Below are 21,020 nucleotides of genomic sequence, written 5' to 3' on the forward strand. Positions count from 1 at the left end.
TGCACTGTCCGGAGACGAAGTAGCCAAGAGGGACATGAGGTGAGCACCGAAAGGCATAGCAAAGATACCGAAGAACACACACCCCCCAGCCTACGAATGAGCCACAGCCATCACGACCACAAAATATTTGCCACAATATCCATGATCTCCGTCTCGGTTATCAACTCGCAATGGGAGAGGTTCCCACGTTTCGCCGGGCCCACAAAAATTCTTCTCGCCTCCTACGTACCACCCCCAGCACCTTTTTGCCCAACCATTTTCCTTTCTTTTTTTTGGTTCCTCTTATTTCTAAACACTAACCCACCCGATGCTCCAAGATCATGTCTCAACCCACACTCAGCATCACTTCAAATCCGGAGACCCGTGTCTGGAATCTGGTGCCCGGGGAAATCCCCAAAGATAGGGTGCGTGGAGACACGCCGGGTTCTTGTCTCCGCCGTACATAAGCACATATTCAGGCGTAGATTACATCATCAAAGCCCGGATGGTCTAGTGGTATGATTCTCGCTGTAAGTTCACACTTTACAACATACCACAAGCAAAGACATTTCTAATTTTCCTAGTCGGGTTATAGCTCAAAATGCGAGAGGTCCCGCGTTCGAATCGCGGTTCGGGCCCTGATATCTTTTTTTTCTATTTTCAGCTACTGAAGTTCAATGAGCTAGTATTGGGGGTGGCGGGCTCATCGAGTTCCTCATTTCTCCGATGCTCACCTCGGGAAGGCTCGGAACCGTCTCCGAGGGTTGCGCCAGCCCTCTTCGCTTTTCACTTTCGCTTTCGCACTCGCCGCCGGCCCGCCGATTGTTTCGGAGACCTCCGGTATAGGCGGATCGTTTTTTGAAAAGATTTCCACCCCGTGAACCGGCTACGATGTAGTATGGGTGTAGTCCGCTGATGCGGTCGTCCGAAATCAGCTTTGCTCATATGGCGGCAGGTAGAATGGATGCACGTTGATGACTGGTAAGCAGGTCAGGTGTACTGTGTAAGCATCGTTGCCTTGTCCGCGGCCACTCATGTACTTGAGTAACCACCACCGTTGCAGTAGAGGCCTAGATTGGAGGGTTCGATCCAGTGCCCACAGGACACTGGACAGAGGAGCAAGAAGGGTGGGCAGGTGGGGTCAAGATGGACTCCATCCATCCTTTCGCCCCCAGGCTTGTACCACTCTGTCTTCTGCAGCCAGCCCGGACCCAAGCTCTGGGTAAGTTACCTAGTCTATGACTGCAGGGTTGGTGGAAGAGCCGATTTGAGTCCCGATGGCCCAGGCACAATAGCCCTGGAAAAGGTCTGCCGATATTCGGATATAGACCTATGTACTCCGTAGTTTAATCTACGTCTGGTTGCCCCAGTGAGCTACTGGATGAAGGCTAGTTCATATGTTTGCCAACTTAATCTCGGAAGCCTAAGGATACGTATATCCTCTCCGCTTGGCAACTTACCACCATGCTCTTGTCTATGTCGACATGAGGCCGTGTCCGATTGACCATAGAATCTAGCACAACGGCACTCCAATGTACGGAGTATTCAAAAGCGTATAGACCTTAGCTACGGATAGCCAGGCTGACTGCCTGCGGGTGGTTTAGGGTAGTCTATCCTTCGCAGAGGAAGTTCTGACCCACAAACAGAGGGGCTTCCATTGGCCAAGCTTCTTGTTATCAGCACGATGGAGCCGCTTGACGCTTGGGGCTAGACTGTTTCCGGTGGTAGCGGAGCCCCAGCCCGGCTTGGGTGGCGTGCAGCACCTTATCGTTCCCTCCCAGCCAATCGTTCCCAAGCAATGATGAGCTCAGAGAAACCAACTTTGATAAGACCGTATCTTTATCTTTCCCTTTCCCTCCAGCCAAATTGAGGTTCCACGGAACAGGCTGAGTGGATTCCTCCAAACAGAATGGAAGGAGGCAGACAGACAGACAGACAGACAGGCAGGCAGGCATGCAGACGAGACCGAAACGGTGAAACATCCAACCTGGGACAACCTGGGATCGACACTCCTCCGCAAGAGAGTTTTCGTATCATTCGTAATGGTGATAGTCCATCTGGGGGACAGGGCAAGGAGTCTCCGTACGCAACCTTGAAATTGTTTCTTGTTTCTGGTCCGCGGGTACTGTATAGGGACGACTGCTTGGACCAGAACCAATATCATTCATGGGGGACATCGTGCCGGAGTGCCAAGTCTCAAAAATGCGATGCCTGGAAAACCAGCAGTAAGCGACCTCTACTTACGGCCAGTAGTAAAGTAGGCATTCAGATGCACTCTTATGCTTCAAGCCGACCGCTGTCCGTTTTGTTATCGTCGGGAAGGAGCGATAGGGAAGCGAGGTCGATAGGATGCATGATACGTAGCTATCTCCCTACCGTAGCTGCCCGGAGGTCCGTAGGCATAAATACAAGTTCATCGAGCCCTGTTGTCCCATTGAATGTCGGGGGATATTTTTTTCTTCTCGCCAGACCAGCCGGACCACATTGTCAATGTTGATGGAGAGGCGGACGGTGATGGAGGGCTGATCCATACATGCACTAGGATGAATGGTCAATGTACAGTACTGACAGTACTGACAGTACATACCACCAGTGCATTATATCCTCCACAACCAACAGCTCTCAAGCCACTTGCTTCAGTGACCCCTCTACTGTCCTGATGCATCGGAGGGTCAGGTCTGGGCAGTACTTCTTGTCCGCCAATGGTGAGGCCAATGGAAGCGAGCGGGATGGATGGTATCTCGTAACCTTGATTGTGATACCGAAGTCGAGAGCAGTTGATGCTGATGACGGTCATCCGGGGCTGACAGGGTAGGGTGACCAGCTTATTTGTTGACCCCAGGATTCCTCCGCTGTCGCGCGACAGTCAGGACGCAGGAAGCATTCCCTGTGCTTCTGATATGTGTCTACATAGAATATACTATGTAGATAGCTGATTTGATTCAGTAGGATTGGGCAGGGGGTGCCACCGACTAAACCGCATTCTGTAGGCGCATACCGAGCCTTGCCTGGTTTCGGGGTGGTCTGCCCCGTCCCTTTCCCGGCTTTTGCCACGAGGGAATAATCGACTCGAGAAGAACATTGGCTGGTGGACGGATTGACGGACAGATAAAGCTGAAGAGAGCCATTGACTTGGCACAGTCGATGAAGAAAGACGGAAGATGGAAGATGGACGATGAGAAATGTTCATAGCTAACGAATGAGAGTATTCTAGATTGACTGCTCTCCTCATCAATCAATACATGAATGTACAGTTGATGTATGCACCAGTGCTGGCAATTATCATTGAGGGAAGTTGCAAGGGTTCGCCGTTCGGTCGAGGATCGTCGGGCCCGAGTTTATTTTATCCCATTTGATTTTTCAACTCTTTCACTCCCTTCGTTATCGCACGCCCTCAGATTGACCACCTTATTTCGAATTTCAATTTTCAATTTATTATTTGAATTTTTTATTTTTTTTTTACCTTGAAGTTTCTTTTCCCGATAGTCTTTTTATTTTTCCCGTCCAGTCCATCATCATGAGCTTCTTTTCCATTTCATCATCTTCCTCCTCCTCCTCGTTCTCATTCTCATCTTCATTCTCACTTTCCCTCCATCAAGGTTGCCTGAAAGCCTTCCAGCTGCTTATCTCTCGCTTTTCGGCGCAGTTCCAGCCAGACAGGGCCGATCGGTTTCATCTGGGCCTGGGAGCATAGCAATTCTTCGGTTCACCGTGAAAAAACCAGCTCCACCTTGACTTCCGGTGCCCAACGGGGGGGATCGGGATCCATTCTTGCTTCAATTCAGAACAGAACAGAAGAGTTCAAACTCCAGGGAGGCATTCCCACTCTATATCTACCACTTAATACTCAAGCGTCCTGTGGTTTTGAGTCGACCCACCCCGGTGTCTTTTCCAGAAAACTCGTTGCCAGTCAATTACACTTCGTATTTATATCTTGCCCACGCCTCCGCCCCGTGGCGGTTTCTCCTTCTCCACATCCGACGGCGGAGTTCTACTACGCATACTAGACTCCTCCTACTCCTCCTACTACTACCCCCGACTTACTTCATCCATCCTCTTCCTCCTCTTCGCCTCTCAATTCCTCTTTCCCTCCCTTTCCACTCTTCTCTCCCCCTCCCCCCTCCTTCTCCGTACCATCTCTCCCTCTCCACTGACGTTGATTCCGTCAATCATTCCGATTTCGGGTTGACTACGCCTTCAAAATCCCGATTCCTCCCTCCCTCCCCTTCCGAACCTTCTTTTGTCACGCTCTTCCTACTCACCCTCTTTCCGTGCTTGACTTCTCCCCAGCTCCCTCCTCGAATCACCTGATACCCTTGGTCATAACAGAAGGAAGAATATTTGGTATCAATCGACAACCTGTCACTGGTTCATCTCGTCACTTCACCCCTCCGCCATCCGCCAGTTCTCAGCGTGAGGACAACTTGGGCGGTGGTGACTCAATTTGCTCTCAACATTCTCGCCATATCACCTCAACAAGTTTGCTTTGAATCTACACTATCCGCCAAATAAACCGTCACAATGCCGGGCAACATCGGCGTCTACATCCCTAAATATGCGTCATACAACTGGACGGGCGCACCCTCCGATTACGAAGCCCTTGCTACCAATGAACTGGGAGGCGATTCTCGTATGTGATCCTATGCGGGCTAGATAGTCTCCCATTGCCCCTCACATCAATGCTTACCCCGGTCATAGGAACGGAGAACCTGAACAAATGGTTCCAATCCGGAGACCAGGCCTTCATCATCGTGTCCGCTGCCATGGTCATGGTCATGATTCCCGGTCTAGCGTTCCTATACTCTGGTCTTGCCCGTCGAAAGTCGGCTCTCAGCATGATCTGGGCCTGTATGGCTTCGTTCTCCGTCGTCACGTTTCAATGGTACTTCTGGGGCTACTCCCTCGCCTTCTCACCCACCGCCACCAACGGATACATCGGCAACTTGCGCAATTTCGGTCTCATGAAGACGCTCGCCGATCCCAGCCCTGGATCTCCTCTCATCCCAAATCTGCTCTATGCCTTCTATCAGGTACACTCCCCCGCCTTGTTCATGGATTTCTCCAGGAGACTGACCCTTGTTTCTGGTTTTCAGATGCAATTCTGTGGTGTAACGGCAGCTATCATCATGGGAGCCGTAGCTGAAAGAGGTCGTATGCTACCGGCCATGGTGTTTGTTTTCATTTGGGCCACCATTGTCTACTGCCCATTGGCATGTTGGGCCTGGAATGTGAATGGGTGGGCATACAAGTATGGTGTCTTGGATTATGCGGGTGGCGGCCCCGTTGAGATCGGGTCCGGGCTGTCTGCTTTTGCCTACTCCATGGTCCTAGGTCGCCGTCAGGAGCGGATGATGCTCAACTTCCGCCCGCACAACGTGTCGCTTATCCTGCTGGGGACTGTCTTTCTTTGGTTTGGATGGTTGGGATTTAACGGTGGCTCGGCTTTTGGCGCTAACTTGCGTGCCACCATGGCGTGCTGGAATACCAATCTGACTGGAGCGTTCGCGGCCATGACCTGGGTTTTGCTCGATTGGCGTCTTGCACGCAAGTGGTCCATGGTCGGCTGGTGTTCCGGCACTATCTCTGGCCTCGTCGCAGCTACCCCGGCCTCGGGTTATATCCCTCCCTGGGCCAGCGTGATTCTGGGTGTCGTTACTGGCATTGTTTGCAACTACTCCACCAAGGGTAAGTCCGATCATACCTCCACTGCATGAATACACTGATTCTAATAAGTACAGTGAAATACTGGGTTGGAATTGATGACTCCATGGATGTGCTTGCTGAGCACGGTATTGCGGGTATCGTCGGTTTGATTTTCAACGCCTTCTTCGCAGATGATGCGATCGTCGGGCTGGACGGAGTCAACACGGGATCCGGCTCGGGTGGTTGGATTATTCACAACTGGAAACAACTATACATTCAAATTGCCTACGTCGTCGCCACTTGCTCCTACGCCTTCATCATGTCTGCCATCATTGCATACGCCATCAACGCCATTCCCGGTCTCAAGCTGCGCGCCTCGGAGGAAGCAGAACTTTTGGGTATGGACGACGATCAACTGGGTGAATTCGCCTACGATTATGTGGAAGTCCGCCGTGACTACTTGGCCTGGACTCCCCAGAAGCACGACCAGCTGGAGGATGGCCACGAGATTCCTGCTGCAGCGCGGTACGGTATTGGCGAGCACAGCGAAATGATGCTAGACGGACACGCCCCGGTTGGCGTTGACAGTCGTGGATGCAGCGAAGGCGACTCGGGCATTCAGGAGATCAAGATGGCGCCGGCGCCGCGCCAAGTGGCCGAGCACCATCCGGCACACGAGCCCGAGCCTATGGGAGAGCCGGTAGCGGCGATTCCCATGCAGGAGAAGATCGACGCCTGACGAGCATCTCGCATATTTGTTATCTGTTTTTCTGTTCTATTATGATATCCAGCGTCGCCTTGCCCCCGAGCCAGCTTTTGCGGTTGTCCTCCATTTTCTGTGTATTTTTTCCTTTCGGGAGTGGGGATTACTCTTCGGATTATCGTTTTTTTTTTTTTTTTTTTTTTCATTAAACATGGCGTTATGTTGGGTCAGCACACCCGCGGGTTCTGTATACCTCTCTGCTGGGTGCTTTGTATATACTAGCTTCTTTAGCTGGCGGGAGGATTTTCTTCAGTGTTCAGGATTGATACCAGCACAAGCATAGATTTGATTAATTTGGGAAAAGATTAATTTGAGAAAACATATATAACTCGATGACGGTGCATTCAAATTAGATAAGCCATTCAAGGTGATTTTATCAGGAGGTAATTTCAGATTATCACCGACACTAACTCGCTCACACCACTGGCTCAGTTGTCGTCCGGCCTGAGGAGAAGAAAGCTCATGGATCATCGTCTAGCTAATTTGTCACATGCATGGCCAGCGGGTCTCCACGGCACGTGGTTCCCATGGCAGAGCTGCAACCCACTGTACTATTTTATGTTTGAAGTACACAGTAGCTGGAAGCAAATAATCTTCTTTGATTAGCGGGCATTGATCGTTCCTCGCCCAATAGCCTTGACACGAACCCTCGGAATTTGATACAACATGCAGTTTATAAGTACATACGACTAATTTCACTCATCGCTAATGTGCACCCTCTGTATATATGTTACTGTACATTCATATCACCTACATGCAAGCCTCTTGACGGGGCAAAATGGGGTGGACGGTTCCCTTCCCTCTCATGTACGTTTAGCTAGTCACTCTGACTGAGTACACTGCCTCTAAGACTGGATCGGAATGCAAGGGGGTCTTAAGCTCGTCGCACCATGGCCCGAACCCTCATCCTCTCCTCCCGACTCAGCTTCTCGACGACTTCCGCCGTCTCCCCGCCGCGCATCACATCCTCCCACTCGTCCTCGTCCATGCCCATCACCAGCACCATCTGCAGACAGCGCACGAACGCGTCACGGTGCCGATACCGGCCCTGCGAGCCGCCGACGTCCACCGCTGCGCCGACCACGCCGGAGACGTCGCGCTCGAGCCGCGTCGCCCCGAGCGCGTTGACCCGGCCGTGGTAGCTCCAGAGTCTCTTCTCCAGGAGCCGCGCCAGATACGCCACCGTGACGGTCAGGAGGCGGTCGAAGGCCGAGGCGGTGAGGATGCGACTGATGGGGAGGAGCAACTCGTTCCACGCGGTCGCGAAGCGCGGGCGCACCAGCTCCGCGCCCGGGTCGGCTTCCCCGTCGGCGGCCGCCGCGTCGGGGGCGCCGATGATCGGGTCGTCCGAGTCGTAATACTCGTTCATGCTGGGGATCGCCGGGGCGTTGTAGACCGTACGGATGGGGTCGTTGTCGTCCCGGGGCTGGTATTCGATCTCGCGGAAGGCGTCCGACAGGATGGGCCGGAGGCGGTGTTTGATGACGTTGTTGAAGATGACTTGGATGCCATCGTTAAGGAGGTCGGTGACCTTGGACTCGAAGGTGCTGGCGAGGGAGTGTAGGGTTTGAGATGCCAGTTGGGTTTCTGTGGGGCTGGGGAACAGGGCCTGGATGGGGTCGGTGGTGGTGGTGGTGGTGGTGGTGGTGGTGGTGGTGGTGGACGAAGGTTCGGATTGGCTGGCAATCTTCTGTTCCGTATGTTTGTGAAGGATGCGCCGGATGTAGTCGATTGCGACGTCGAGGTTGTTGATGAGCACGAGGAAGGAGATGGTGAGCGATTCCGGAGGCTGGGCGCCTTGGACCGCGGCGCGCGGATAGCATTCGTCACGCATCTTCCGCTGGGTCATGCCGATGAAGTCAGAGCCGAGGACGCGCGAAACCGTCGGGACGACGTTGGTGACGACGCCAATCTGCGAGGTTGCAAGGGACTGCTGTAGGACTTTGTTGACAATGTACATGATGTCGTCAACAGCGGAGGTAATGTGTGGTGGGTCGGCCTTCAGCGGCTTATGCGGGTTGAGAGTCAGGCCGGATGGTTGCTCGTCGAGCTGAAAGGCTTTTTCTACGGATCGACGGAAGAAGAAAGTCGTCATAGTGTTGAAAGGAGCGGCAAGACGTTCATTGATCTTTCTAGCAAGGGAGGATTCGCGAAGAAACTCGGGAAGGGCGAACTGGTTGGTGGAATCATTCTCACCCGGAGGCTGGCACTTAGTCAGTATCAGGTTACAATTTCGGGGAAATCAGCAAGGCAAACAACATTACAGGTGTCTGCTAGGAAGCGGCAGTATAACGACCAGCGTCCTAGCATAACGGCCATCTCGTTGAGGAGCCCGTCGATCTCCTTCATGTCGACGCCCTCATCCTCGGCGGCTCCGTCGCGGGTGGCAGGTGAAAGGGATCGAGGCGTGCCACCGCCGCGCTGGGGCGGCAAGAAGCTCTGCACGAGGAAAGTAAAGGCATACGATTTGATATCGGTCAGCTTGCGATCTACGTGGCGCTCATCGCTCCACGTGTCAAGGATGATGCCACCCTGAACATCAGCCTCAAGCTGGAGGCGCTCAATGACGCGGTTCATCTTGCGCGGGCCGTAATGACGCTCGACGAGGCTGCCGTGGCCGTCAATAATCTGGGCGATATGTTCGAACAGCTTGGTGAGTGCGCTGGCATAGAAGAAGCCGTCTTTGGCCTGGCCGCCGGAGGCATTAAGATTGGATCGAGCGCGAGCGGCAACACCCTGACAGACGTAGCGGCCGTAGACGTCGAGACCTACCTCGGAGCGGCCAATCAGAGGAAAGAGCTTGAAAAAGCGAGTGATGCGGGCACCATTGTTCTCCTGGACGGCCTTGTCGAATTCGCGCAGGAAGAGACCGCAAAGTGACTCGGCGGCGTTGTCGAGGGTGACATGAGGCGGGTCAGGCACCTCCGCGGTGGGCACCATCTCCGCCGCGAAGGCCCCATGGACCACCTCCGGGGGGATCTTGGCTGCGCGGTGCAGGTAGCTCGCCGCAGTCTCCCAATCCTGCGGGGCCCCCATCGAGCCAGCCACTCCCAGTACACATGCCTTTAGCTCAGCAACCTGGTCTACCACAGCGAGGGTAGCCTTCACACGAGATTGTTCGCGGTCTAGACGACGAACTGCGCTGGAAATCCGATCGGCGGTAGTGGCCGCATCGGCGAGCATGCCATGGCTGATGGCACGCGTGGTACTAGTTTGTGAGCCCAGGTTTGCACGAAGCAGATCTAAGCGTCCAAGTTCGCGCGAGAAGTCCTTCTGAGAAGCTACAAGAGCATCTAGGCGGGCAGTCACAGAAGCTTCTCGCTCATGTAGGTGAGACAGCGTGGCCTTGATCTCGGCGACGGAGCTGGCGTTGAAGACGGTAGAGACGGTGTTGGTTGGGCGGAGTCCGGCGTCAGGGTGGCCATTGACCTTGCCAAGGGAAGGGTTGGCCATTGCCGATAAGAAAAGCGAGCAGCTCTGGGCTGCGACAGCAGTCAATGTGTTATTCCGAAGGATGGAAGGAAAGGAGGCCATCGAAGCCATTCCGAACAACATGGCATTATTACAGAAGGCGGTCAGCGGGCGGGGCTTGCTGCCTTAGGTGTGAATTACAGCACATTGATAAACTGTAGTAAACATAATTCTGCTTTATTCAAGAGATGGAAAAGCTAAATCGCGAAGTCTTAAGTGAAGGTAGATAGCTTCTTAATACAAGCCCGACTCGTTGTCGAGGAGTGATCAGGCTGGTGAGTGTAGCTGTTTATACCGAGTTGCAGATGGTTGACACCTGAGGCGGAAGAGCAGCTAATGTTGATGATGGGCTTTTCTTTTTTCGGAAATTGACCGTTTTTCATCTCGACGTCATTTCGGAATTTCTTCCCATTGCCTTGCACGCCACTTTCGGCTATTTCTTTCATGTCTCAGGGGATCACACTCTTCTCGACGCGCCATAACTACTAGTGCGCACGAATCATCGCTTACATTATCATCCCATCAAGTACGGCCTTGAATTGGTCGTGTTGCTCGCATCATGGGCAACGAATCCTCCACTGGCGTGGACGAGAAGGCCCCCCCGTCCGTGCTGGAGAAGCGTACCATCGAGGCAGTTGCCAAGTATATCCTTGAGAAAGATGTGCGACGCATTGTGGTTATGGTAAGACATCTCCGGACCCCAAAACAGAGTAGTTTCTGACAAGAGAAACTTGGCAATCAGGTGGGTGCAGGCATCAGCACCTCGGCCGGCATTCCCGATTTCCGCTCCCCTGACACGGGCATCTATTCCAACCTGGCCTACCTAGATCTACCCGATCCTGAAGCCGTATTCGACATCAGTTTCTTCCGCGAGAACCCCAAGCCCTTCTACACCTTGGCCCGCGAGCTCGCTCCGGGCCGATACCGACCCACGATCGCACACTCGTTCATCAAACTGCTCTACGACAAGGGGCGCCTACTAAAACATTTCTCGCAGAACATCGACTGCCTTGAGCGTCTGGCAGGGGTGCCGGGGGAGATGATCGTTGAGGCTCACGGGAGCTTTGCAACCCAGCGGTGTATCGACTGCAAGGCGGACTACCCAGAGGACCAGATGAAGGCAGCCATTGCTAAGGGAGAGGTGCCTTACTGTCCAGAATGCAACGGGCCTGTGAAGCCGGATATTGTTTTCTTTGGGGAAGCGCTACCCTCGGACTTCTTTAGCAGCAGCGATTTGCCCGAACAGGCCGATCTCTGCATTGTCATGGGCACTAGTCTGACGGTGCAACCGTTTGCTAGCTTGCCCGGGTTCTGTCGCTATGGGATACCGCGGGTGCTGATCAATATGGAGCGGGTCGGAGGACTGGGGTCGCGCCCAGACGACGTCCTGGTACTGGGGGATTGCGATACTGGGGTGCGTCGATTCGCTCGCGCTCTGGGCTGGGAGGAGGAGTTGGAGGCGCTGTGGGAAGCCACCAAATTGCCGGAGGAATCCGGCGCACAGACGGTAGAGGATACACCGCTTCGGACGCGCGAAGAGCAGTTACAGCAGGAAGTCGAGCGTCTCACGGAAGAGGTCGATCGCACGCTGGGTATTTCGCAGGCCTACGAACAACGTGTCCGCCAACAATTAGGGGGAGCCGTCGCGGGGAAAGCGGATCGCGCAGATCGAACCGATCCGGCGAATAACAGCAGCAGCTCGCATGCGGGGGAGACAAGCACTGAAGGGCTGGCCCATGTCTTCCCTCATCTGACACGGGCCACAAAAGAAGATGATAGATCGGAAAGTTTCTAAACAAGACGTTAAGTTATGGCTTATTGGCTTTTGACGAAGACGGGATGGGCATGAGAGGGTGAAAGATTGGTTTAGGTGGCTGGTCGACCATTCCGCCCGGATTCGGGCGTCTCGACCGCGAGGGGGGTTTTGCTGATGAATTCTAATGACCCTGATGAGTAGACGATCGATAAAACAAAGACAGACTAAGGCAAGAATTATATCCGCATATAGTAATGATAGAACAGGAATCCAAATGCATTAGGATTTTGGAAGTTGATGGCTGGTGAGAGTAGTCAATCCCCAGCCCTATAGCAATCCCCTCCTTCCTCTTCCCCCCACCTCCACCATCTGAGCATTCTTGAACTCCGCAGAAGGAAAGTGGGAACAGTCGGATCCCCCTGGCGCCATTGCCCACTCGAGACTCCATATATATAAAGACCGATCATGTTTCAAGGATTACAATTGAGGAAAATTATTGACTAGACATCGTATTTATTTTGACCCGCCGCGACCCAAGCCAGTCACCGGTGAGGGAGACCCGCGCCGAGTGGCCAGTTGCCCCCGATAATATTCCCCGCCAAACCCGACCTTTTGCCCCACGTCGTCATCGCTGTCTTTCTTTCTCTCGCTCCTCTTGTCTCATTCTTCTCCTGCTTCTCCCTCTTACACCCTCTCCCTTCTCCCTTCCATTAACCTCTCTCCTTCAGTTGCTGTTCATCCCCATCAACATCCCATTCGTTGTTGTTTTTCCAATACCCTTTTAATCATTCACTATTCACAATGGTTGGACTCGGTCCCAAGCGCCCCCCTTCCCGCAAGGGTACGCCTCCTTCCCTTCCATTCCCTCCTCGGGATGCCGAATTCCAATTGACCCGACCATAGGATCCATGGCCGATGTGCCCCAAAACCTCCTGCAGCAGATCAAGGAGTTTGAGAATATGTTTACCGTCGACTGTGCCACACTCAAGAAGGTTGTCGACCACTTTGTGAAGGAATTGGAGAAGGGTACGTCATAGAGCTTCTTCCCTCCCCTTGAACAACAACAAACACACAATCACGAAAATTCGACATTTTCTATACCTACATCAATTTACAAACCATTCACACAACTCCAATGATTTTCTTGCAGCTGACTAGGTCTGAGTTGAGCGTGAACAGGTCTTAGTGTCGAGGGTGGAAACATTGTGAGTATGGCCTGACCGGGCAATTAGCTCCGCCATCGATAAGGATTGGATCGACTAACTGGCTGGCTTCACCTCAGCCCATGAATGTCACCTGGGTCATGGGATTCCCCGATGGTGATGAACAGGGAACTTTCCTCGCCTTGGATATGGGTGGTACCAACTTGCGTGTCTGTGAAATCACCTTGACCAAGGAGAAGGGTGGCTTCGACATCACCCAGTCCAAGTACCGTATGCCCGAGGAGCTCAGAACCGGCACTGCTGAGGAGCTGTGGGAGTACATCGCCGACTGTCTGCAGCAGTTTATTGAGTCTCACCACGAGGGCGAGGAGCTCTCTAAGCTTCCCTTGGGTTTCACCTTCTCCTATCCCGCCACCCAGGATTACATCGACCACGGTGTCCTGCAGCGTTGGACCAAGGGCTTTGATATTGATGGAGTGGAGGGCCACGACGTCGTTCCTCCTCTGGAGAAGATTCTCAAGGACAAGGTGGGTCTCTTCCATGCGTATTTTGGGTTGAGGCGTGCTAATGTGATACACTCGCGACCTACAGGGCCTGCCTATCAAGGTTGCTGCCTTGATTAACGATACTACCGGAACCCTCATCGCGTCTGCGTACACCGACCCTGCTATGAAGATTGGCTGCATCTTCGGCACTGGTGTTAACGCCGCCTACATGGAGAATGCGGGCTCTATCCCCAAGCTTGGCCACATGAACCTGCCCGCCGATATGCCCGTCGCCATCAACTGCGAGTATGGCGCATTCGACAACGAGCACATTGTGCTCCCCCTCACCAAGTATGATCACATCATCGACCGGGACTCTCCCCGTCCCGGCCAGCAGGCTTTCGAGAAGATGACCGCCGGTCTTTACTTGGGTGAGATCTTCCGTCTCGCCCTGGTTGACCTGCTGGAGACCCACCCGGGTCTCATCTTCAACGGCCAAAACACCTCGGAGCTGCGCAAGCCCTACCTCCTGGACTCGTCCTTCTTGGCCGCCATCGAGGAGGATCCGTATGAGAACCTCCAGGAGACGGAGGAGCTCCTGGAGCGCAAGCTCAAGATCAAGGCGACTCAGCCCGAGCTGGAGATGATCCGTCGCCTTGCGGAGCTTATCGGTACCCGTGCGGCTCGCCTTTCGGCCTGCGGTGTTGCTGCCATCTGCAAGAAGAAGAACATCGAGTCGTGCCACGTGGGTGCCGATGGTTCCGTGTTCACCAAGTACCCCCACTTCAAGGCCCGTGGTGCTCAGGCGCTGCGGGAAATCCTTGACTGGGCTCCCGAGGAGCAGGACAAGGTCTGCATCCAGGCTGCCGAGGATGGTTCTGGCGTAGGTGCCGCCCTCATTGCTGCCTTGACTCTGAAGCGTGTCAAGGCTGGCAATGTGGTGGGTATCCGCGATGCGAACGACATGAAGACTCTCCTATAAATATGTGAAGCGGGGTAAGAGGTAATCTTTTTGAGAATTTCCAGCGTGGTGTTTGAAAGCGGCTGTTTTTTTGGCGGGGGGATGGATGACTCCAGCGACATAGAACAGAAGAAAGAGACAGTACAGTACATACATTGACGATGAATGGCCGACACTAGGTCAAGACAGGTCGGTAGACAGGATCACGCAAGTATTTGAAATTGTCGATAGACGGTAACCAAGTCTATCCATTGAATTTGACGATTGCCAATATACTGTGTACACCACACCCATACATGCTAAATAGAAACATACCTGCCTGCCATGGTTCAATTTGTGTCGATCCGGACCATGAGGGGGAATGTTGGATGATCCCTCTAAGTGAGATGAGTATTTGTTGGCTGCCGCGGACGCGGAAGTGGCTGAAGAGAGGGAGGGAAAAGGGAACTTGAAGGCTAACATTCCGAGCACGCGGTGGAATGTCTTGTCTTGAGATGCTGTACAAGTGTACAAATAACAGTCAATGAGCTTGTTTTCCTCCCCCTTATTTCTTCGATCACTCAAGAATCCTCTTGCCCCTCTACATCCTGTACCGGTCAGTACTCAAGGTATAGACAGGCAACTCAATGGGCCGGATAGGTGGTGGTAGGGGTGGATGATCCATACATCCATCCCTTGCCCTACTTAACTTTCCTCAGGCCTTTTGAGTAACCCTGAATGCCCTTCTAGATCTCCATCTCCTCTCCTTTGCCACTACTGTAGATTCTGAGTAAATCGGGTGTCCCGTGCCACTGGGTAAGTGGAGATGAGATGGATACCAATGTAAACCCTGCCATCCCTCGAATGTTCCTCATCCTGGCATGTAACAGACCCTCCCGTGAAACATAGCAATGAAGCCCTAAATAAATACAAGCTTCTTGCTCTAAAGCCCCCTGTGCACTTTTACGTTCCTTCTTTTTTCTTTTTGTTCGATTTCGTTATTCCGACCTTATTACACTTCCTTCGTTCTTTCGTCTTTTCATTCCCAAAGAGTTCTCTCATTTTCCCAACTCACCATGAAATTCTCCCTCGCCCTCCTCGCCACTGCGGCCCTGACAGCGACAGGGGCGCTTGCCCTCCCCCACGGCAACACCGAGATGGCCAATAAGCAACCCATGAACATGAGCACGATGGAGGACAGCCCCAACACCGCCACGCAGACTCCCTCGTCGTCACCTTCCTCCAAGCCCAGCAGCAGCAGCAGTTCCGGCAGTACCCCCCAGCCGAGTAAGAAGGCCGCTACCCAGGGTGTACGTTTTCTCTTCCCCCACCCTCTTGCCTTCAAAATCTCTACAACCGTGCAGCGAAAGTAACTAACGAGACATCGCAGGAAACCGACGATGATTTCGTAAGGAGACTCTCTCATACATCCTCTGCCCTAACCCCCCCCCTCAAGTTGAAACCCGCAATACTTACCTCACCCACCACCACCCTCCTCCGCATTTCATATGAAACCTGGAAGCTAACCATGACTCTATTTACTTATTGGGAAAAACAGATCTCGGCTCTATTGGGCAGTGTAAGCTTCTGTTTTTCTCTCTTCTTTTCTTTATTTGCGAGTTTGGGAAAGTTCGAAAGGCTGACGTGATGACTTTGTGTTTGTTGTGATATATCTAGATTGGTCTGGATGGTCTCGTGAGTTTTCCTTCCCCCCGTATATGACAGACTAGGCTTGGTCCTATGTCGATCTCCACTGGTGTAGCCCGAGCAAAAGATGATCATGGTACTGATTCTGGTCGTTCACCTGTCTTTCTAGCTTGGTTAGGACTTGTGAATTGCAGGTTACGAATGGGCCCTGGGCTGTTGGGTTGTGGGAAGGTCAATGGAGGGAAAATAGGTCTGAGAGAGAGGGTGAAAGGAAGGGCATTAGCGGCAAGGGAACGGGACGAAGGGGAGGGGATACCCTTTCGATTTGGATGGGGGGCAAAGGCAAGGGGGCGGACTGGTTTCATTATAATTTCCGTGGAAAATCTTCAGTATCTAATTCTAAACATTATATCCGAATCGATGAAATTACCAGAAGTGACTCTTGGTATTCAGAGTAGCTTAGCTTTGGGTTAGCATAGGAGGAAAAAGCCCGGCTGCTGCTTGATATGAGATACGAAGCCAACGTCAATGCAGATTGTGCAATGTAATTACTTTTGTATGCCACTGATCCAAAGCATAAAACGCGTCTATATAATACTATCAAGTAGACGCACGACGTCTCTCATCCGCGAATCTCCCACAGACGGATCCGACCTTGCTCGTTACCCACAGCCAATTGCTCCGAGTTGGGCGAGATGGCCACGGCGGAGATACGGCCAAAGGGGGTGTTGGAGGTCGGCCAGTTGCGGTAGACCGTGCAACTGGGGAGGTGGACTGGATTAGAAGTTAGCATATGTTAAAGATCGAGAGACATGGGGAGCAAACATACCGATTCTCAATGCATCGCGCTTCCAGCGACTCGCCATGACGAAGAACTGTCCATCCGGCGCAAAGACCAAGTGGCTGATGGGCGTGGTGAGCTGGTCCAGCACGCGTACCGGTTCGGGGTTCCGAGGAATGAAAGTCTGGCTTGTCTCGTCCGTGTTCGAGGCAGCAGCAGTAGCATATGCGGCTGCCCATTCGCGACGGTCGTACACGTTGACAATACCGCTGGAGCTGCCGATGGCGACCCAGCGGTCACCGCCAAGTTGAGTGCGTCCGGAACGGCCGCCTAGGCTGAGTACCGTCGTGCCCACGGCGCCGGCGTCGATCCAGCGGGCCACCACCCGGTTCTCGCGGCTGTCCCATTCGGAGACCTCACCAATCTTGCTCACCACTGTCATACCCTCGCCGTCGCTCCACCACGCGAAATCCGACACACCTCCGCGACCGTCCACACGGACCTGTGCAATCCACTGCGCCGTATTGGAGTCGAGGATGTTGATGAGACCACCGCCCTTGCGGGCCGAACCCACCAAGCCCACATACCGTCCGCACGGGGACAGCTTGAAGTGCTCCATCGTCTTCTGCTCTTCCTTCCGGTCCGAGGTGCCGTTGACCTTGTCCACCTTGCCGGTTTCCAGGTCCCAGATGTGGAAGTATCTCCGACGCCCAGATGCGAAAATGCGGTTTCCGCTGGGCAGATGGAACGCAGAGGTGTGAAGGGGCGTGTGGCGGATGTGGAAGGATGTGAGAAGAGGGTTCGGAGCCAGGGCGGAGGGCGAGATGTGATGCAGGAAGAGAGTGGCTGCCTGTCCGGAGGAGAGCAGTAGTGGGTAATGAGGGTGGAAAGAGAGTGAATCGATGGCCGACTGTCGCTCTTTTGTTAGTTCCCTGCACTAATGAACAAACGAACAGGATCACACTCACAGGCTGGTCCTTGCCGACATCCTTGAGTCTCGTAATGTCAATGACCTCCTGACGCATCTTTCTCTTGCCGCCAGGACCTGTGTTGTCCTCCAGCTTGACGAGATCTGTGGCACCCTGAAGCAATTTCGCGAGAGGTTGTGTGGAAGAGCGCTCCTCATCATCCGTATCCATGTCATCGGCGTCGGAATCATCCTTCTGCTGGTTCTTCTCGGGGTTTGCCCAATCGGGCACAGGGTTCAGCTGGACGAACTGTCTGCGCAACCGGCGAATGTATTCCTTGCCACTAATGACGTCCTCTGATTCCGCGACGCGCAGCTTGCGCAACCGCTGGTGGCTCGCCAGTGAGATTGTAAGACGGTCATCGTCGCTATCATGCCACAAGGCGGGCAAGCCATTGGCCTCCTCGTCGCTAGCCTCCTCATCGGACGGTGTCGCAGGCGCCTCGCCAATGTAGTCAGAAACAGGTCCGGGTCCGGAATCAAGGAAGAACAGCTGTGTCGAGTCAATTCTGTCAGCAAATGTCTTTCTGCGGACAAACGAGAAACAAAAAAACCATCGCATACATCAGAGTCAGCCAATTTACTCAAATCTTGCTCCTCATCGTCATTCTCCGAGTCATCATTATCCCCCATTTCTTCATCGCTCTGATCAGCAAGTACCAGACCGCGCTCGTTCTGAGTCTTCAGTGCGCCGAGAAATTCATCGTCGTCGCCGAAGAGCATCTGTTCCAGCTTGAGTTCAGCCTCATCCTTCTCCAAAACATCCGAATCATCGTCACTCCCTTCACTGCTGGTCATGTCGTCGTCGTCGTCATGCTGGGCGCGAATAGGCTTGCCCTCCTCGTAGACCAAGCGCGACGAGGCATCGTCAGACTTTTGGCGGGTCTTTTCCTTGACGGTCGAACTAGGCATTGGGGGCTGGTCCACCTCTTGTTGGTGGAAAAATCTAGCAAAGTATAAACAGTAGGATCAAATTAAAGGAGTATTTCTCGATAGGCGAAAGGCACGAGAAGAAGGCAATCGACTAGAGACAAATGTACATGAAGGTAGAATTGCAGATGCGATGCCCGCCGCCGGACAATAATTTTCTTTCGCTTGGGCCGGCAGTTGCGGGCGGTGAGCACTGCGGTGGACCGACCCTTCTCATAGCCTTGAATTTCAGGCACCTACAAAATAGGCAAGGGATCACAAAAACTAATAAGAGTTCGCCAGGACAGGATTGCACAAATTTCAAGATAACTCCATCATGGCAAATGGTTCATGTACACGTCCATTCGTACAGCCACAACCAATATGCATATAAGTAATCGCCATGCCTTTACGGACCATAGATCAAAAACAGTTCAGAAGAATAAATACCAAACGCCGCAAGATCGCATGTGTGTAAGTGGAGAGTCATTATAGTGTATCTGTTGGTTGGCCACTCGGCTCGATCGACGGAGATGATCCTCCGAGCCCATCACGATCGCTTCCAGACCTGGCCGACACCGTCGCTGACGATGCTGAACTGCACTCGCCATGAGCGACGGGATTATACTCCACCGAGTCAAATCGTACGAGATCTTCCTTACCTGGTGTAGGGCTCCCCGAGTCAGGTCTCCTTCTACCTTTACCCACTGAATCATCGTCCGAGAACGAAACATCATCATCCAGGCCGGCCAGCAGTCCACGACGGTGCTCGTCATCGTGTTCAGCTGCTCGGTCACCGCCATTCTCCTCTTCCACAGTGCCCTGTGGTAGAGAGAGCGGCTTTTTGATAAAGGTATCGATGATGTAATACTGAATGGCGTTCATGATAACCGGGAAAAGAAGCATAACGAAAATGATTTGGACAGCGGTATTGCCCTCTGTCCACCGTAGAGCCCAATCGCCCACCTTGACGATAAAAGGCAGCAATTGAATGATGAAGAAGACACATATCTTCATCCCTAGCAATCCAAGGAAGTATATCATCGACTGTTTGAACCACCAGGAAGCGCGGGGCGGGCGACCGTAGTTTCCAGACTCAATAGACTCTGGCGGATTCGCAAGGGGAGTAAACATGGCGAGGCGGCTAAAGACGTGTAATATGAAGATCAAGATGGGGATACCGAGAGTGGTCTGCAATCGCCGGGGTATTAGTTGGCTATCACTTCAGCGCTGCCCAGGAGCAGAATCGGTCACTCACATCTATTCCCAAGTTCAGAAGATAGAACGAACATGGGTTGGGCTTGTATTTGCTTTGGATCTCAAACTGGCCGGCCGAGAACATGGACATGAGGAGATTGGCCAGATGCAACATGGCCGAGCCGAAGACTTGCTTCGTAACATCGAATGCCCAGACCTTCACCGGTCGTTGGGGTCTCTCCCTCCAGCGCTTGTAGACCAGCGATAAGAGCGCCAGGGCCCCGAGTGCGGCTTGTACCAGCAGCGAGAAAGGACCAAGGAGCCTGCACTCTCCATTATCCTCATCATCCCCCCCGGACTCCGAGGCAGCTGGGTAGGGGGCGGATTGTTGCATGGTAGCAGACGGGGAGGGTGTAGGAGAAGCGCTGGAGGCTGAATGATCTCCGATAGACGATGCCCCAACGCCGCTACTGAGTACTGCGATGACCGTCGCTGCGGCGAGGATGACAGTGGGCGATATACGGGCCATGGCGCCCGTCAAGATCGTTCCTCACTGTCTAGAAATGCAAAAAGCAGCGAGAGAAGAGGGGGAGGGATTTGAGAGATGCTCAGAAGATGAACTTGGAGCAGCAGTGGCGATAGGAGTAGAGGACCGAGCAGTTCCACTAGTGATGCAAGATGGCGGCGGGTTTGCCTATCTTGCGATGGACGGTCGTGTCGCGGGCATAGGGAGAAAAACACTTTCTCGTGGGGGCTGATTTCGAAGCAGTAGAAGAGAATAAGTTAATTATACAATATGAAAATCAGATATCGACCGTCTGATTAACTAGCGTAGATAATTCCCACACCAATCAGGTCGCTTATATATTCAGGATTTTTTCTTCTTCTTCCTTGTCTACTTTGATTCATGCGGAGGTGGGGGGGGGGGGGAGGACGATGTTCGAGAGTGACACCGCTTCGAGGGCGGTCGGTGGAAGTACCGAGTAAGTTAGTGGTGGTGGTGCGCGTGTGACGTGATGGACTCAGTAGTAGTAGTGATCGATCATGGATGGACTGGATCATGGATGGAGCCCGACCCTTGCTTCTAATTTGGGATTAGTCAATGAACCCTTTCCCCCCCTCAACCTTGAAGGCTCAATCTCCAACCCGTGACCTTAAACCTCTCCTCGCCCCCCCCGGGAAACAAACAGAGCTGACTAATTTGAAGCTACGGCAAGTGATTGGCTGTCTCCAGAACATTACCAACCATTGTCCTGAAGAACAAGCGCAGATCAATAGCAGCTCCTACACATACTACTAGGTACCAGTCTACCTAAACT

The 21,020-nt window shown here is 53.1% G+C and overlaps 7 protein-coding genes and 1 non-coding gene across 8 annotated transcripts; 5 read left to right on the forward strand and 3 right to left on the reverse strand.

Moving 5' to 3' along the window:
- Positions 1 to 478: 478 nt before the first annotated feature.
- ASPACDRAFT_t162 lies at positions 479 to 617 on the forward strand. Its single transcript has one exon. It is a non-coding gene; the product is annotated as a tRNA-OTHER (tRNA).
- Positions 618 to 4,106: 3,489 nt separating this feature from the next.
- On the forward strand, positions 4,107 to 6,715 carry ASPACDRAFT_78961 (ammonium transporter). The gene is given in 5 exon segments (XM_020205297.1): positions 4,107 to 4,609; positions 4,678 to 5,009; positions 5,073 to 5,664; positions 5,718 to 6,506; positions 6,518 to 6,715. The coding sequence occupies 4 exon segments, from the start codon at positions 4,501 to 4,503 to the stop codon at positions 6,359 to 6,361; spliced, it is 1,677 nt and encodes a 558-aa protein (XP_020056368.1). The 5' UTR covers positions 4,107 to 4,500; the 3' UTR covers positions 6,362 to 6,506; positions 6,518 to 6,715.
- Positions 6,716 to 6,965: 250 nt separating this feature from the next.
- Positions 6,966 to 9,889, reverse strand: ASPACDRAFT_120055 (Golgi transport complex subunit COG4). Its single transcript, XM_020196312.1, has 2 exons — positions 8,645 to 9,889; positions 6,966 to 8,588 (listed from the first exon to the last, which is right to left on the reverse strand). Exons 1-2 carry the CDS (start codon positions 9,836 to 9,838, stop codon positions 7,260 to 7,262), a joined length of 2,523 nt encoding a protein of 840 aa, XP_020056369.1. The 5' UTR covers positions 9,839 to 9,889; the 3' UTR covers positions 6,966 to 7,259.
- Positions 9,890 to 10,398: 509 nt separating this feature from the next.
- Positions 10,399 to 11,865, forward strand: ASPACDRAFT_78962 (SIR2 family NAD-dependent protein deacylase). Its single transcript, XM_020205298.1, has 2 exons — positions 10,399 to 10,538; positions 10,599 to 11,865. Exons 1-2 carry the CDS (start codon positions 10,416 to 10,418, stop codon positions 11,649 to 11,651), a joined length of 1,176 nt encoding a protein of 391 aa, XP_020056370.1. The 5' UTR covers positions 10,399 to 10,415; the 3' UTR covers positions 11,652 to 11,865.
- A 473-nt stretch (positions 11,866 to 12,338) lies between these two features.
- On the forward strand, positions 12,339 to 14,506 carry ASPACDRAFT_78963 (putative hexokinase Kxk). Its single transcript, XM_020205299.1, has 5 exons — positions 12,339 to 12,453; positions 12,516 to 12,638; positions 12,792 to 12,817; positions 12,895 to 13,302; positions 13,367 to 14,506. The coding sequence occupies exons 1-5, from the start codon at positions 12,414 to 12,416 to the stop codon at positions 14,240 to 14,242; spliced, it is 1,473 nt and encodes a 490-aa protein (XP_020056371.1). The 5' UTR covers positions 12,339 to 12,413; the 3' UTR covers positions 14,243 to 14,506.
- Positions 14,507 to 15,134: 628 nt separating this feature from the next.
- On the forward strand, positions 15,135 to 16,196 carry ASPACDRAFT_120063 (uncharacterized protein). Its single transcript, XM_020196313.1, has 5 exons — positions 15,135 to 15,510; positions 15,591 to 15,608; positions 15,759 to 15,779; positions 15,878 to 15,895; positions 16,017 to 16,196. Exons 1-5 carry the CDS (start codon positions 15,277 to 15,279, stop codon positions 16,023 to 16,025), a joined length of 300 nt encoding a protein of 99 aa, XP_020056372.1. The 5' UTR covers positions 15,135 to 15,276; the 3' UTR covers positions 16,026 to 16,196.
- Positions 16,197 to 16,314: 118 nt separating this feature from the next.
- ASPACDRAFT_120064 (WD40 repeat domain-containing protein) lies at positions 16,315 to 18,654 on the reverse strand. The gene is made up of 4 exons (XM_020196314.1): positions 18,160 to 18,654; positions 17,597 to 18,088; positions 16,677 to 17,538; positions 16,315 to 16,621 (listed from the first exon to the last, which is right to left on the reverse strand). Exons 1-4 carry the CDS (start codon positions 18,505 to 18,507, stop codon positions 16,470 to 16,472), a joined length of 1,854 nt encoding a protein of 617 aa, XP_020056373.1. The 5' UTR covers positions 18,508 to 18,654; the 3' UTR covers positions 16,315 to 16,469.
- Positions 18,642 to 20,623, reverse strand: ASPACDRAFT_120068 (STIMATE family protein). Its single transcript, XM_020196315.1, has 2 exons — positions 19,763 to 20,623; positions 18,642 to 19,695 (listed from the first exon to the last, which is right to left on the reverse strand). Exons 1-2 carry the CDS (start codon positions 20,228 to 20,230, stop codon positions 18,994 to 18,996), a joined length of 1,170 nt encoding a protein of 389 aa, XP_020056374.1. The 5' UTR covers positions 20,231 to 20,623; the 3' UTR covers positions 18,642 to 18,993.
- Between the last annotated feature and the right edge of the window lie 397 nt (positions 20,624 to 21,020).

This window comes from Aspergillus aculeatus (assembly GCF_001890905.1).
Source record: "Aspergillus aculeatus ATCC 16872 unplaced genomic scaffold ASPACscaffold_8, whole genome shotgun sequence".
Lineage (NCBI taxonomy): Eukaryota > Fungi > Ascomycota > Eurotiomycetes > Eurotiales > Aspergillaceae > Aspergillus > Aspergillus aculeatus.